The sequence below is a fragment of the Oryza brachyantha genome, chromosome 11 (genome assembly GCF_000231095.2).
Source record: "Oryza brachyantha chromosome 11, ObraRS2, whole genome shotgun sequence".
In the NCBI taxonomy this organism is placed as follows: Eukaryota; Viridiplantae; Streptophyta; class Magnoliopsida; order Poales; family Poaceae; genus Oryza; species Oryza brachyantha.
In genome coordinates this window covers 6,810,397-6,824,013 of record NC_023173.2, presented here as the reverse complement: position 1 = coordinate 6,824,013, position 13,617 = coordinate 6,810,397, and the positions used below count along the sequence as shown (strand labels likewise).

Sequence of the window (13,617 nt, the reverse complement as noted above, 5' to 3'; positions counted from 1 at the left end):
GAATTCGCCATGAAAAGAATTTTGCTAATGAAAGATAAACTAGTCTTCCCTCTATATAAAATCTCTTGGCACAATTAAAATTGCTGATTTTGGGTTGGAACTGAACATAAGTGAAAATTATTGTTTTTATTAGCCATCATTTTGCTGTTCATAAACATAAGAGAATCCACTCATTAACGATCAAAAATAAATTTATGGATAAAGTTTTTAGATACGTGCTCTCAACGATCTACCAAAATTTGCACTATGTAATAAATTCCATCAAGGTGGTGGTATCGTGATTTCTGGCTGCTTAGCACATGATCTACTAAATAGAGCTTTTTGAAAATCCGGGCTAAGGTGGAATACAGAGCTGCAGAATAATTTTTTTATTAAAAAAAGGTATCTTGAGTCTCCACATATCTATTATAGCTACATCGTTGTCTATATTGATTGTTTGCCCACTGAGCTTGCATATGTTGTAGCTTTCTTTGGTTCATGGAAAATGTTCTGCTATAGTTACCATTCTAATTTGTAAGTTACTTTTTGTTTGCAGGTTATACTCACCACTTTGTTAAAGGTGTATTCTAGAGGCGGTCTCTTTGAGAAGGCAAGGGAACTGCTAACTGAACTGGAAGCTTCAAGCTTTGCACATGATGAGGTAAAATATGTGGTCTTATACACAATTGCTTTATATGCATGTATGCATGGCCCCTTAAATTGAGCTTTATACCACAGATGCCTTACTATATATTAATTGATGGCCTTCTCAAAGAATGGAAGATAGGGGAAGTCGTGATCCTATTTAATGAGATGAAAGAAAAAGGTGTCAAGTCTGGTAAGGTTTCTAACAATATAGCAAATCGGCGTGTCTCTATTGATACTATGTTGATTATTCATTATAATGTGGAAAAATCCATTTATGTCACTAGGAGCTAATTTTACGATTTTCCTTTGTCAAAGCATATCTTCCATTGATGCCACTAATAAACTAGCTTCATTCCATGTTTCATCCATGCTATTGCTATTAGACTCTTGATGCCACTGATAAAACAACTTCATTCCATGTTCCATCTATGCTATTGCCATCAGGCTGCTGCTCCTAACATGGTTTTATGATATTGAGCAGAGGTAAGTTGATCTTTTTCCACACCAATTTCACACTAAGCAATGGCGTGGAAGGAATGAAGTTCGCTTGCCAATGGCTGGAATAATAATGTGTTTTGTTGATGGAAAACTATCAAATTGGCTTCCTCTTGATCGCATATAATGATGTTCCATATCTGGATCCTAATAACACTTTATCTATATACTATATTTAGACAAGTGTGCAAAGTCTACCGTGTATTTTACAATAGAAGACTTGTTCTATGGTTACATTTGTTTCAAGTTTTGTTGTGCAATGTTTTATTTGTGTTGTAAACAAGGAATTGTTTATAGCATACTCCCTCGAATCTCAAAAACAAGTCATTTTGGACGTCTCAAAGTCAATATTATACAACATTCACTGCTCAGTTCTTTAGCATAATTAGAAAAAAAACCTAACTGAAATATTATGAAAGCTCTGATTTTTGCAAACTTGAGTATACTATTTTCACATACCTAAAACCTATATGGTCAAATTTATCTCATGCTGATTGAATATATTCCAAAATGACTTGTGTTTGAGACTGGAGAGGGTCGTATCATATGTTGATATTTTTTCCCTAGAGCATTTTCGAGTGCTGCCGTTACCTGGAATTACTATGTTGTTGTCCTTGCCTAAGGAGCTTGTCTTATTTCTACAGATGCCTATGCATTTAGTATCATGATATCAGCATTACATCGAGGTGGCTATCATCAATAGTCAAAACAACTCGCAGAAGAATTTAAGGCCAACTCGCCAAAAATGTGGATCGAAAGCATGTCGAGACAAGATGCCCAAATAGCATGTTGAGACAGTATGCCTCGATATTATATTGAGACAGTATCTCTCGGGAGCATGTTGAAACACTATGCATCGGAAGCATGTTGAGACAATATGCCATGAGAGTACATTGGGTTAATGTGTGTTGGGTACGTGTTAAAGTATATAAATAACATCAGTGTCTTTAGCCCCAAGTGACAAGACCGCTCAAGGGAAGACTCAAACAAGATGGGAAGAAACTTGTCGGATATGACTGTCAAGTATATTTCTACTAGATGCGTGGGAACTAGCACTCAAGTGCTTAGAACAGCTAGCAATGTGGTCCCAAAGAGCTGGAGACACTACGCTAATACATGTGTGCTCTATTAGTAACCACTCATGGGTATTCTAGTAATTATAAAGGGGAGTCCGGGACTATAAAAGGCCATACCCCTCTCTTGTAAAATTCAGTTAATAAAATATACATTGCCGAGGTGCTTGTGTATTTTCTACACTTGACTGTTTCAGTATGTGCAACTAGTATTCGACTTTGTTGCATATACACTTATGTTTATGACATAAATTCACAACACTAATGCCAACTGTCCTTGTCATATAATCTTAATATAGTCTTCTCCATCTTAGTTTGGCTGATATGTTGGTCTAATCATGTTTTGGGGTGACCGGTACAATATAGTATCAAACTTTCATCCATACTCATCAATATCTTCTTAAGTGTTAAAGATGTCTATTTGTTAATTTAAAGTATAAACCCATACGGAAATGATCTTAACACAAAGTGCAAAACAAATTTGGAAGAATTTCTTTGTCAGGCGGTCTCTATTCCAATACTCTATAAATTTTGTTGTAAAAAGTCCACTAGAAGACCTTTATGATAAAATTAAAGAAAACTATTTGTTATTAATGAAATGTTCTAGAGAACATAAGTCTTTTATTGTACTGTATATCGTACTTGTACTTCTTGCCTGGCATGTTGTACCTAATTGCATATGATACTTCAATTTGAAATGTAAAAATCAAACCATGTTGTATCTTGATTTGTAGTGCCGTGCCGGACAAGATTGACACAATTTTGCATTCTTCATCTGCAGAACAAAAAAAAACTAAATAATCAATTGAATATAACTTCGTCAATATTAGAGAGTTTTTAATATATAAGAAGTATCACAAGTCTAAGTTCTATCAAGTCTTCAAGTGTCTTGTTGTACAATTAAAAACCCCTATGTACCAATGGTCAATGGACGTACATATTGAAATAAATATCTGCTCCAAATATATTAGTCAAATTCAATAAATTAACTATAATAATTTATTTTTCAAATAAAGAATAGAACATATATATTTACCATTTAATGATTCAGATAATTGTTTTCTACAATTTTATATTTATCGATCTTGATATCACTGATCTCTCCATCACCATAGAAAACATATTTAATTAACATTGACACAATAGATATGCATTGTTGTAATAACTTTGCCATTAGGTTCTCGTACACGCTTTGTAATGGAGGAGGTAAGGTAGTATAATTTGATATATCATTTACTACGGAGTTTTGTTTTTCCATGAGTTAATTACTGTAGAACAAATTAAAAAGTATCATGGCTTTAATATTATACAACAACAACAAGAACTGATATTAAAATATAGTTAGACATATCGATGTTTGTTGTAGTTGAAGTTCTTAAATTTGCTAAATATTATCAAAACCTTTATCACTATCTCGTCTAAATTCTGTTAATTCTTTACCACACCGTAGAAGAGGAGTCAGTTTGAAACGAGTCGGATTTCACGAAGAAAACATAACATACCCAATAGGATAACCACATATAGATTATTTTTTTAATCTAAATAATAATTCAGTAAATTATCCAAATCCAAGCTAACCAATAGCATTGTACGTATCTGGAGGGTGTTAGTTCGACTCCCACGTGCCCTACATTTCACATGCCCTATAAATTAAAGGTATGTCTGCTCAGAATATCTTAACCTGGTGGGTGCACAGAATGAGACATCGCAACTAGTTCGGTCTATCTCTCCATTAGTTAATCAAAGCCATAAAAATGCAAGACAAATAAAACAAAACTCGAGAGAAATGTATGTCTCTTGCAAGTTCGGTTCTAAACTGCTTACAAATTACATAGTTATTAAACTACTGGGATACACATGTTATACTTCAATATTCGTAAAAATGCTTGTATGTATGGTTCTGGGAGAGGTGTGACCCAACCAGTTAGATTCAAAAATTTGTTATTTAGGTCGTGAAAACCACTACAATACTGAGATAAAATGGTAAAACTTCAAAATTCATTTACTTTTAGAGAAGGGAAGGTAACTAGTTTATTTATATTTAAACATTCTTTCAATTAGCATAGATGCATACCTCACTACTCTAAGAAAAAGTAGTAATAATTATAGGACAGATGACAACATTTACATGGAGAAGGCCATTTACTGGGCTACTTAACGCCGAGGGTGTAAAATCTTCCCCCCTCCGTGAATGGCAAGACATGCACTTAATTATATTGATTTTTTAATGAAGAATGCATTTTATTGTTTTGCCGTACTAACTTTTATTGTATATGTGGTGCTTAACGTCAAGAGGTATGAGGTACAAATACTCGACTCATTAAATAAACCAAGTAGTCAAAAATATTTACAAACTGTGGTGAGCAATACAATTACTTCAACTCATTATGTGCATGTGTGGGTATATATATATATATGGATTTTTTTTACCGTGCTTTGGACCATTCATTGGGTATGTATCCAATGGCTGGTAGTTCTATTACCTCGTAGGAGGTAAGAGATTTCACTCTCATTTAATACCTCGTAGGAAATAAATATTAGAGCGAAGTGCACCAGCGGTTCCTAAACTTGTGTGCATGTGTCATTAGGTCCCCGAACTCTCAAAATGCATTTTTAGTTCCCCGAACATGTCCGGGGGTGTCATATAGGTCCAAACGAGCACCGACTCACTCCATCCGCTGATGTGGCATGCCACGGTGGCGCCTACGTGTTGGTGGGGCCATGTTGGTCCCACATGTCAGTATCTCTCTCCTCCTTATTCTTTTCTCTCCCTTCTCGTAGGCGCCACCGTGGCATGCTACGTCAGCGGATGGAGAGGATCAGAGCTCGTTTGGACCTATATGACACCCCCGGACAAGTTCGGGGACCCAAAAATACATTTTGAGAGTTCAGGGACCTAGATGACATACACACAAGTTTAGGGACCGCTGGTGCACTTCACTCTAAATATTATTTATTCACCTTCCATTGTGATTGTCTATTTGGTAAGTAATACCCCTAAAACTTAATCACACATTTATAAAGTAGAATTGTAGTTTTAAAAATATGTACTAGTAAAAGTATTATCTATCATTAAATTTGAAATATGTTTGAAAGATAAGATCAAATGAAAAAGTATAAATCCATACTAAAAACCCAATACTCATTATATAAAGCAAATATGTTTGAATCTGTTTTCACTGCATCTGAAACTTTGGAATACTCGTATAGTAAATTTTATTATTTTGGTGGTTTAGGATTTAAATTACAGTAAACATGCATGAAAACGTTCATGATAGGTCCGTACGGTATCCTAATTCATGCATGTGTGATTATAATTTGGAAAGGAAGCTACATGCATTCTTCCTTTCATTTTTATGATGTGATTTATGTACTAGGAAAATCATGCAATTGTTTTTATCAAAAAATACTAATAATCAAGGGTTGCGACTCACGAGCTGCTTCGTGAGTCAGGGTCAAAAACATATCAAATCACCTCTAAATTTCGATTTATATGGCTCAATAGATTCTTTATATCAAATTCTTGTAGCATACAAATTTTTTCTATTTTTGAAGATTTTTAAGTATTTGTTTGAGATTTTATAAAATTAGACATAACACATTGATTATTTTATTAATATTGTATAATCACTTTTAAGAATCTCAAACAAACACTTAAAAATCTCCAAAAAAAAAATTCATGCTATAAGCTTTTGATATGAAGAATGTAATGAATCACATAAATCAAATTTAGAGGTGATTTGATATATTTTTGGATTCTGACTCATGGAGCAGCCCGTGTGTCACGACTCATTTTAGCAAAACTCTCTCTGTGTCTCTGTGTGTATATATATAGCAATCAATAGATTGCTTTAATATAATGTGCCAAATACTTTCAGCTGCTAGCAATCAATAGATGCTTGAATATAATGTGCCAAAAGTTCAACAATCAGATTTAATACATGATTGGCCTGATTTCAGCTTAACCTCATGGGAATAGATTGAAGTGCAGAAATTCTTAAAGCAAAAGGGCGGCTAGGTGATCATCGTTAAACAAAAAATTTAGTTCAAAGCCATGTATGGTATTAAATTATCATATCATCTAGATTCTTTTAGCGTCTCGTACGGCCTATACGTCCTAAAGTACATAGGTAATACAATGACCACCATTTCAATTTCGAACAATTTTTTACCAATATATTGGTTTTTTTAAACATGATCTCCTTAAATTTATGCAGGATGATATGACCACATTTCGACAGGGCTTAGCAAGATTTTTGAACGAGTCTGAACATAACAAGATTAAACACCAATTAGTGTCCTGAATCGCACTCGCCCATTAACAGCAAGCACTATTACTAAGATGAAGTTGTTTTAGTTCTATATTACTGCAAATATGTGCATGACTCAGTCTGTAGGTACGAAAGACATGTTCTATTGGCAACTAAATCCTAAATCTCAAGGAACAGAATATTGTGCGACGAATGTTACATTACCTGATCAGGATAAATTATCTCGAGCAATTAGTGCAAATCAAACTAGTACTACATTATTTATCTATCCGGACACGTATGGCCATGGATTACCAGAGAGGCACTTGAGGTTGGTAGAAGCGCTTGACGTTGACGTAGGGCAGCTACAACGGCTGCGATCACAACTGCAAATATCAGTTGTGCCCGAACACCTACGCCTCCGTTGACAGCATTCAGTATTCATAGCAAGCTAAGAAAAATTGCTTTGTGCATATTGACTCACCCAGTATATAGACAGAGATAGATAGAAACATTTTGCAAATAATAAAATACAAAACAAGCAACAAATGATTGAATCAAGCAGATAGCAGAGGTCAAACGCTTAGTACGTACCAGTAAGTCTGGCAAATTTAAAAATAGGTCAAAATAAAAATTCTAAACAGAAACCTCGCAAATAAATGATCAGATTTGAAGTTGTGCTGGAGGAGGAAGGCGCCGAGGTAGCACGCTGCCTGGCGGAGAACGCGCGGCCAAACGGAGATGGGGGAAAGGCGATGTGCGTCGCCTCGGAAGGCAGAGATGGAATCCAGGGCAGGCGCTGGTGGCTGAATGGAATTCGGGGCAGACGCGGTCGCGATGGTTGCAGGAGGCACGGACCGAAAAAGCCACCGCCCATTAGGTGATCTACGATAACAGTAAAAAAAAAAGACTATATTCTCCCAAATTTCTCATACATGGCAGTACAATTTAATCAGAATCGTTCGATAAACATAAATATACGGTATGAATTAAATTCTATTATTGCAAGTAAAATACACAGTAATAAGCCCGTTTCTCGTAATGCTTTATGTGTGTTAATTCTTTTAGATTCTATAGTAAAATTAAGGGGCAATTGCATATCTGATAGAAGGCTAACAATGGATTTTACTCTTCTTTTTCAGCTTTGCAAATTTGACCCTCTTTTTTAAAAACGAAGCAGCTGAGTGACCTTACTCCGTGAAGGACATTTAACGGAGTTAAATAGAGGATGACTTGACCGATTTGCCCTTGCTGTTTTGGCCCTATTGTATGGTAACTTGTAGAAAATATATGTAAATATTTATCAAAAACATTCGAATAAAGATTAAAATATATTTGATATAAGTTTGATATATATAATTTCAATTTCAATAAATTTCAACTTAAATTAATATAATTCAAAATTTGGTATTTATTTGATAGATTTGAGGTTAGTTTGATCATTTTAAATTCGATAAATTTGAATGTAAATTAATATACTTCAAAATTTTGTTTATATTTTATAGATTTAAGGTTAATTTGATATATGATTTCAAATTTGATAATTTGAACTTAAATTAATAAATTTTCGAAATTATAGCACGTAATCTCAGATTTTATTGATTTGAAAAGGTTGAATGTAATAGGTACAATCTAGTTTGAGAAATTCATACATGTACACAGCAATTGACATCCGCTGGCTGCTTGTGCTTCTGGAAAACGTGAGGGAGGAGAGTGAGGTCACACCGTCCATGGCCGCGGAGCAGCCGAGGACCGAGAGGCTCGCCCTCGCCCCTCGAGGAGCACGGCCAGCGGTGCCACCGGCTTTGGATGGGGGCAGCCGGGCGTTTTCCGACGAGAGAGAATACGGCACCGCCGGTGGGGGATGTAACGAATAACGATGCCGTCGCCGACGCCGGCGTACCCGGTTGATGCGAGGGAGTGAGACGTACTGCTGATAAAGCTGCTGCGGTCCACCGTCGACGCCGTGCCGACCTCGCGTCCCCCACGGCCGCACGCCGGCGCCGGCGCAGCCTCCTCGCCTCCCCCACAGACCGACGCCGACGCCGACGCCGCCTCCTCCCACTGCTCGGCCGGCTCCTCCCCAGATCTAGCAGAGTGAGTTGAGAGAGAGGAAGGAAGATAGTAGTGAGGGGCAGAAAAGTCCATTCATAATTAAAATTTATTTATTTTATTTTATTTATTTGAAACCGTAACGTCATACATCAACCAGGGTCAGACGGCTGCTTCGTTTCTAAAAAAGAGGGTCAAATTTATAAAGTTGAAAAAATAGTAGTTAGCCTTAAAAGTATGATCAGATATGCAGTTGTCCCTAAAATTAAATGGAGAATAGTTGTAACTGATTAAGATGAGAAAATAAATGGATAAATTAAACAACAATATTTGATGGTATTTAAGAATGTGTAAGTGAAATTGTGTTTATATGTTCTACAAACTTGTAATCACTGTGCCACTCTACTTGATATCTCAATGGCGTCTAAAACTCTCTCGCGACGTCTTACCTAGGTGAGTGTAGTTATTCAATAGAATTAAGGTAAAACATAAGAAATTAACCTATAATCATCGGTTCTGTGTTATATAAATTTTAAAATTTAAATTATTTAGACATCGGAGACATACATACCTGATATGGAGTATTGTTATTAAAGTGATGTACAGTTTCATGCTGATACACATGGTGAAAAGCAACGATTTATCCTTATGGCCATAGTTGTAAGTTGATAAGATGTTACGACACCTATGAAATGACATATACTAAAGCTTAATATTGATTACTCTAAATTACGAGGGCTCAATATATAATTAGATGGTTATGCTAAGCTGTTACTTTCCTACACAAGATACTACTACTGTTAGAGGGAGAAGAATCATCTGTGCTGAGAGTTGCACTCTCGGAATCGATCGCACTCGCTTGTTTTGCTTCTCTGTGTATCATATCAATCTTGGTATCATTTATGATCTTGGTATCATTTATGGTGTTCGGTCATGATACAATATATTAACTGCTGAATCAATAACTAGATATCATTAGAACAGGATCGGTAATCTCTAATGGGCTTAAAGCATCATCTCTATCAGACAAGTCCCCTATCACTAAGCAAAAGTTAGTGATGTGAGAAAATATCTCAATCGGACATCCGGCCATCACGGATGACACATCTTAATCGGGCCAACACAAAAGCCTGTCACAGATGATCCTTATCTCTGACGGGTCTAGATTATGCCCGTCACAGATGAGTATAATCCAAAAAAATAATTTTTGTCCTCATCTCTGACGGGCCTCAGGCCTTTGCCCTCACTCGTGTGCCTTCCCAGTAGGTCACCCATCTCGGAAGGGCTCCAGTTTGGAGATTGGCTTTCGAGAAAGAAATTGTAATTTGTTGGTATAAGTATTTTATTAATCCTATTAACCCTATGGCCAGGATGTCACACTCTAGCATCCTCAATTCATTTACATTCATTAACATACACAATCATCAATATATTTATCTCAACTGCATTCATATAACTTTTATTTTGGTCTTTTTGCTATATAACGCTTTTTTGAACAATTTGAATTTGAAAAATATGACAACTTCAAACAATATTTTCAAATACTAAATGATTTCAACTAAAATAGTCATCGACAACAAAGTTTTATAACTCAAAAAGATCTATGACTTTTATTTTGGTCATTTTTCTATATAAATATTTTTAACAATTTGATTTTGAATTTGAAAATATGACAACTTCAAACAATATTTTCAAATACCAAATGATTTCAATTAAAAATATCATCAACAACAAAGTTATATAACTCATCAAGATCTATAACTTTTTTTGTCATTTCTCCGTGTGACAAAGTGTTACTAACATTGTTCACAAAATTGACATATGTGTGTTATAATTTATAAAACCAGATTAGATATATATGAATTTTGTGAACAATGTTACTATCACTTTTTAGGATGAAGAAATGACCAAAATAAAAGTTATAGATCTTGATGAGTTTTACATCTTTGTTATTGAGGACTTTTTCAGTTGAAGTCATTTGTTATTTGAAAATGTTGTAACTATTATTTTGGTCATTTTTCTACACAACATTTTTAAACAAATTGGATTTGAATTTGAAAATACGACAACTTCAAACAACATTTTCAAATACCAAATGATTTCAATTAAAAATTCATCAACAACAAAGTTACATAACTCATCAAGATCTATAACTTTTGTGTTTGTCATTTCTTCGTTCGACAAAGTGTTAGTAACATTGTTCATAAAATTGACATGTGTGGGTTATAGTTTATAAAACTAGATTAGATACATGTGAATTTTGTGAACAATGTTACTATCACTTTGTAGGATGATGTTAACGCTAGATTTTAGCAAATCGTCGTTATGAATTGAAACATAGCTAAAAACCGAATCGAACAAGAAGGGGTGAATCGACTGGAGGCAGGAAACTGGACGCGGTTTGTATGCAGCCGATAGAGTCCGCATCGGACAGGTATTGGTGTCCGATTGGGCCTAAAGCTTAGGGATAGATTCGGTGTTAGTCGTGAGTTCGTGTATATTAATTAGGTTTTATCTTAGAGTTTGGTTAGGACTTTTATGTTTAATTAAAGTCCGAACGGTGCAAGTTAGTTGAGTAACGGATTTTATCCAAATAGGTTGGTTAACAATAGGGCTATAAATATTTGTGTCTGGGGTCCTTGTAAATTATCTCCAGATCAATCCAATTTGGCGCATCGTCTCAAACCTTCGACTTGCTTGAGCTCTCGGTGCGGGGTTTGTCAGCTTCGCAATATAAGTTCTTGCTTGTCAAAACCCGTCGATCAACTAGAAAAGGAGTATCTCGGTTAAGTCCAATCTCCTTCCTAGGCCGTGTTTGGGAGCCCAGTAAGTTATCTTACCCCTCTCGTTTTCCACGCACATGCTTCCCAAACTGCTAAACGGTGTATTTTCTGCAAAAATTTTCTATAGGAAAGTTGTTTTAAAAAATTATATTAATCTATTTTATTTTTTAAATAATTAATAATTAATTAATCATGTACTAATCTGTTAAGACGTTTTCTGCACCAGATAACTTATCTACCCCTGCCTCCTACCGAATGGGGCCCTAGTTGATTGGTGGGCTGAGTTCTATTATTGCTTTGGTATATTCTAGTCTAAAGTAGTGATAGTTCTCAATCAGATCCTCGCGAGTTCTTCTGTTTGATCTGATAACATGGTTTCGGTCAACTTGGTTCTATCTCGATTCGGTCCGATCAATCTGGTTAATTGGATTCGTGTTATCAGATTAGATCGTGAGCTCATGAGGGTTTATCGTTGGAGTTCTAGCCAGCATTATCTTGAGTAATCTGCTGATTCATTTATCAAGTTTGTGGATCTTCATGTTTCTATGCTTATATCGTGCTAGATTGCATACGGTCTCGGTTAAGTCCGATCTATGTGTGTTTGGTGCGCTCTGTTTACAGAAATTTGTCCGATCGACTGAGCTTAATAAACGAGTTGGTAGATTACGCTGGTTTGGTATCATATTATTTGCATGTTATGATAATTAACTGATCTCGTGTGTAGTTATGCTTAGATCTGTACTGTCTCGATTAGGTTCGATCTTCTAGATCTGGTATGAGTATGCATGTTGTTGGTTATTACTGTTTTATGCTGGTAATTAGTATAGCATCTCAGTTTATGTTTAATTCCATATTTAGTCTCGTATCGGCCATCAATTTTACGTGCGATAAGTACTGGAGTAGTTCGATCGGCTGAATAATCTTAAGATTGTCTCAGTTGGGTCCGATCTTTTAAGATTAATTAGCTGGTTGGTCTGTTTAGTATTTATCCTGCTTCTGACTTAGCCGATTGGGCATATTTACATTTGGTATCATAAAATTCCTGTAAAGCCGATCGTCTAGTCCATCGGTTGGGGTCCTGGGACGGTATCGGCTATACAGTCGATAGCGGTTTCGGGGTTAACTATTTTCCATGCTATATCTTGTCAGTTACAGGATCAGACTGACTGGCACGCCCAGTATTTCTAAGAATTAGGTCCTACACTAGAATGGTCTAAGATTGATTCTCTGGCCTACGTGTGTGACTGTTGATTGTCATTTTCAGCGTCAACAGATGAAGAAATGAAAAAAAATAAATTTATAGATATTGATGAGTTATACAACTTTGTTGTTGATGACTTCTTCAATTAAAATTATTTAGTATTGAAAATGTTGTTTTAAAGTTGTCATATTTTTCAAATTCAAATTATTCAAAAAAATGTTATATAGAAAAATGATCAAAATAAAAGTTGTAAATCTTCGTAAGTTATACAACTTTGTTGTTGATAATTTTTCCCTTTAAAATAATTTAGTATTTAGAAATATTATTTGAAATTGTCATATTTACAACTTTTAGAGATGAGAGTCATCTGTAACAAGCCATAATCTAGGCCCATCAGAGATGAGAGTTATCCGTGACGGACCATAATCTAGGCCGGTTAGAGATGAGAGTCATCTGTGACGAGTGCTAACTTGGTGCCCGATTGAGATATGTAATGTTAACTTAATCGGGCCTAATCTACGGCCCGTCACCGATAGGTGTCATCCGTGACGGGCTTGAGTTTTATGCTCATCTAACATATCTATATGACCATATCTCAATCGGACGATTTTTCGACCCATCACAGATTACTCATTCGTGAGGGCTCACTAATTCCAAACATGTTAGAGACTGTGTGGGGATACCCTGTTTGAGCTCGGTACCCCGAAACCACCAACGATCGTCTAGGATTTCAATCATGCACATATTGATAAACAGAACGACTTCGATTACAATACCAATATATATTTACATGAAATATCGTATAAAAGACAACGACAATAGCTTTTAGGGGCCAAATAGCCAAACTCACACAACAGGCTAACCTACAAGCAAAAGAACCAATCACAAAACTCAACTAAACACCACAGGCACGCCTGAGAGCAGGCCGACCTAAAAGAACTCCTCGCTACAAAAGAACTCTTCACCCTCTGGCGTTTCTTCGGCGAAGAACTGCTCCTCTGAACCACATTATATGCAAGGGGTGAGTACCGACGTACCCAGCAAACCACAAACCAAGAATACAAGTAGAATACATGCAAGTAGTACAAGGATATAGGGTTCATTAAGATTGGTTGATAACAAGCATATTATAAATA

At 35.8% G+C, this 13,617-nt stretch overlaps 1 protein-coding gene across 1 annotated transcript; it reads right to left on the bottom strand.

Moving 5' to 3' along the window:
- Window positions 1-2,935: 2,935 nt before the first annotated feature.
- On the bottom strand, window positions 2,936-8,547 carry LOC121055714. The gene is made up of 3 exons (XM_040528649.1): window positions 8,098-8,547; window positions 7,094-7,330; window positions 2,936-2,970 (listed from the first exon to the last, which is right to left on the bottom strand). Exons 1-3 carry the CDS (start codon window positions 8,175-8,177, stop codon window positions 2,967-2,969), a joined length of 321 nt encoding a protein of 106 aa, XP_040384583.1. The 5' UTR covers window positions 8,178-8,547; the 3' UTR covers window positions 2,936-2,966.
- Window positions 8,548-13,617: the final 5,070 nt, after the last annotated feature.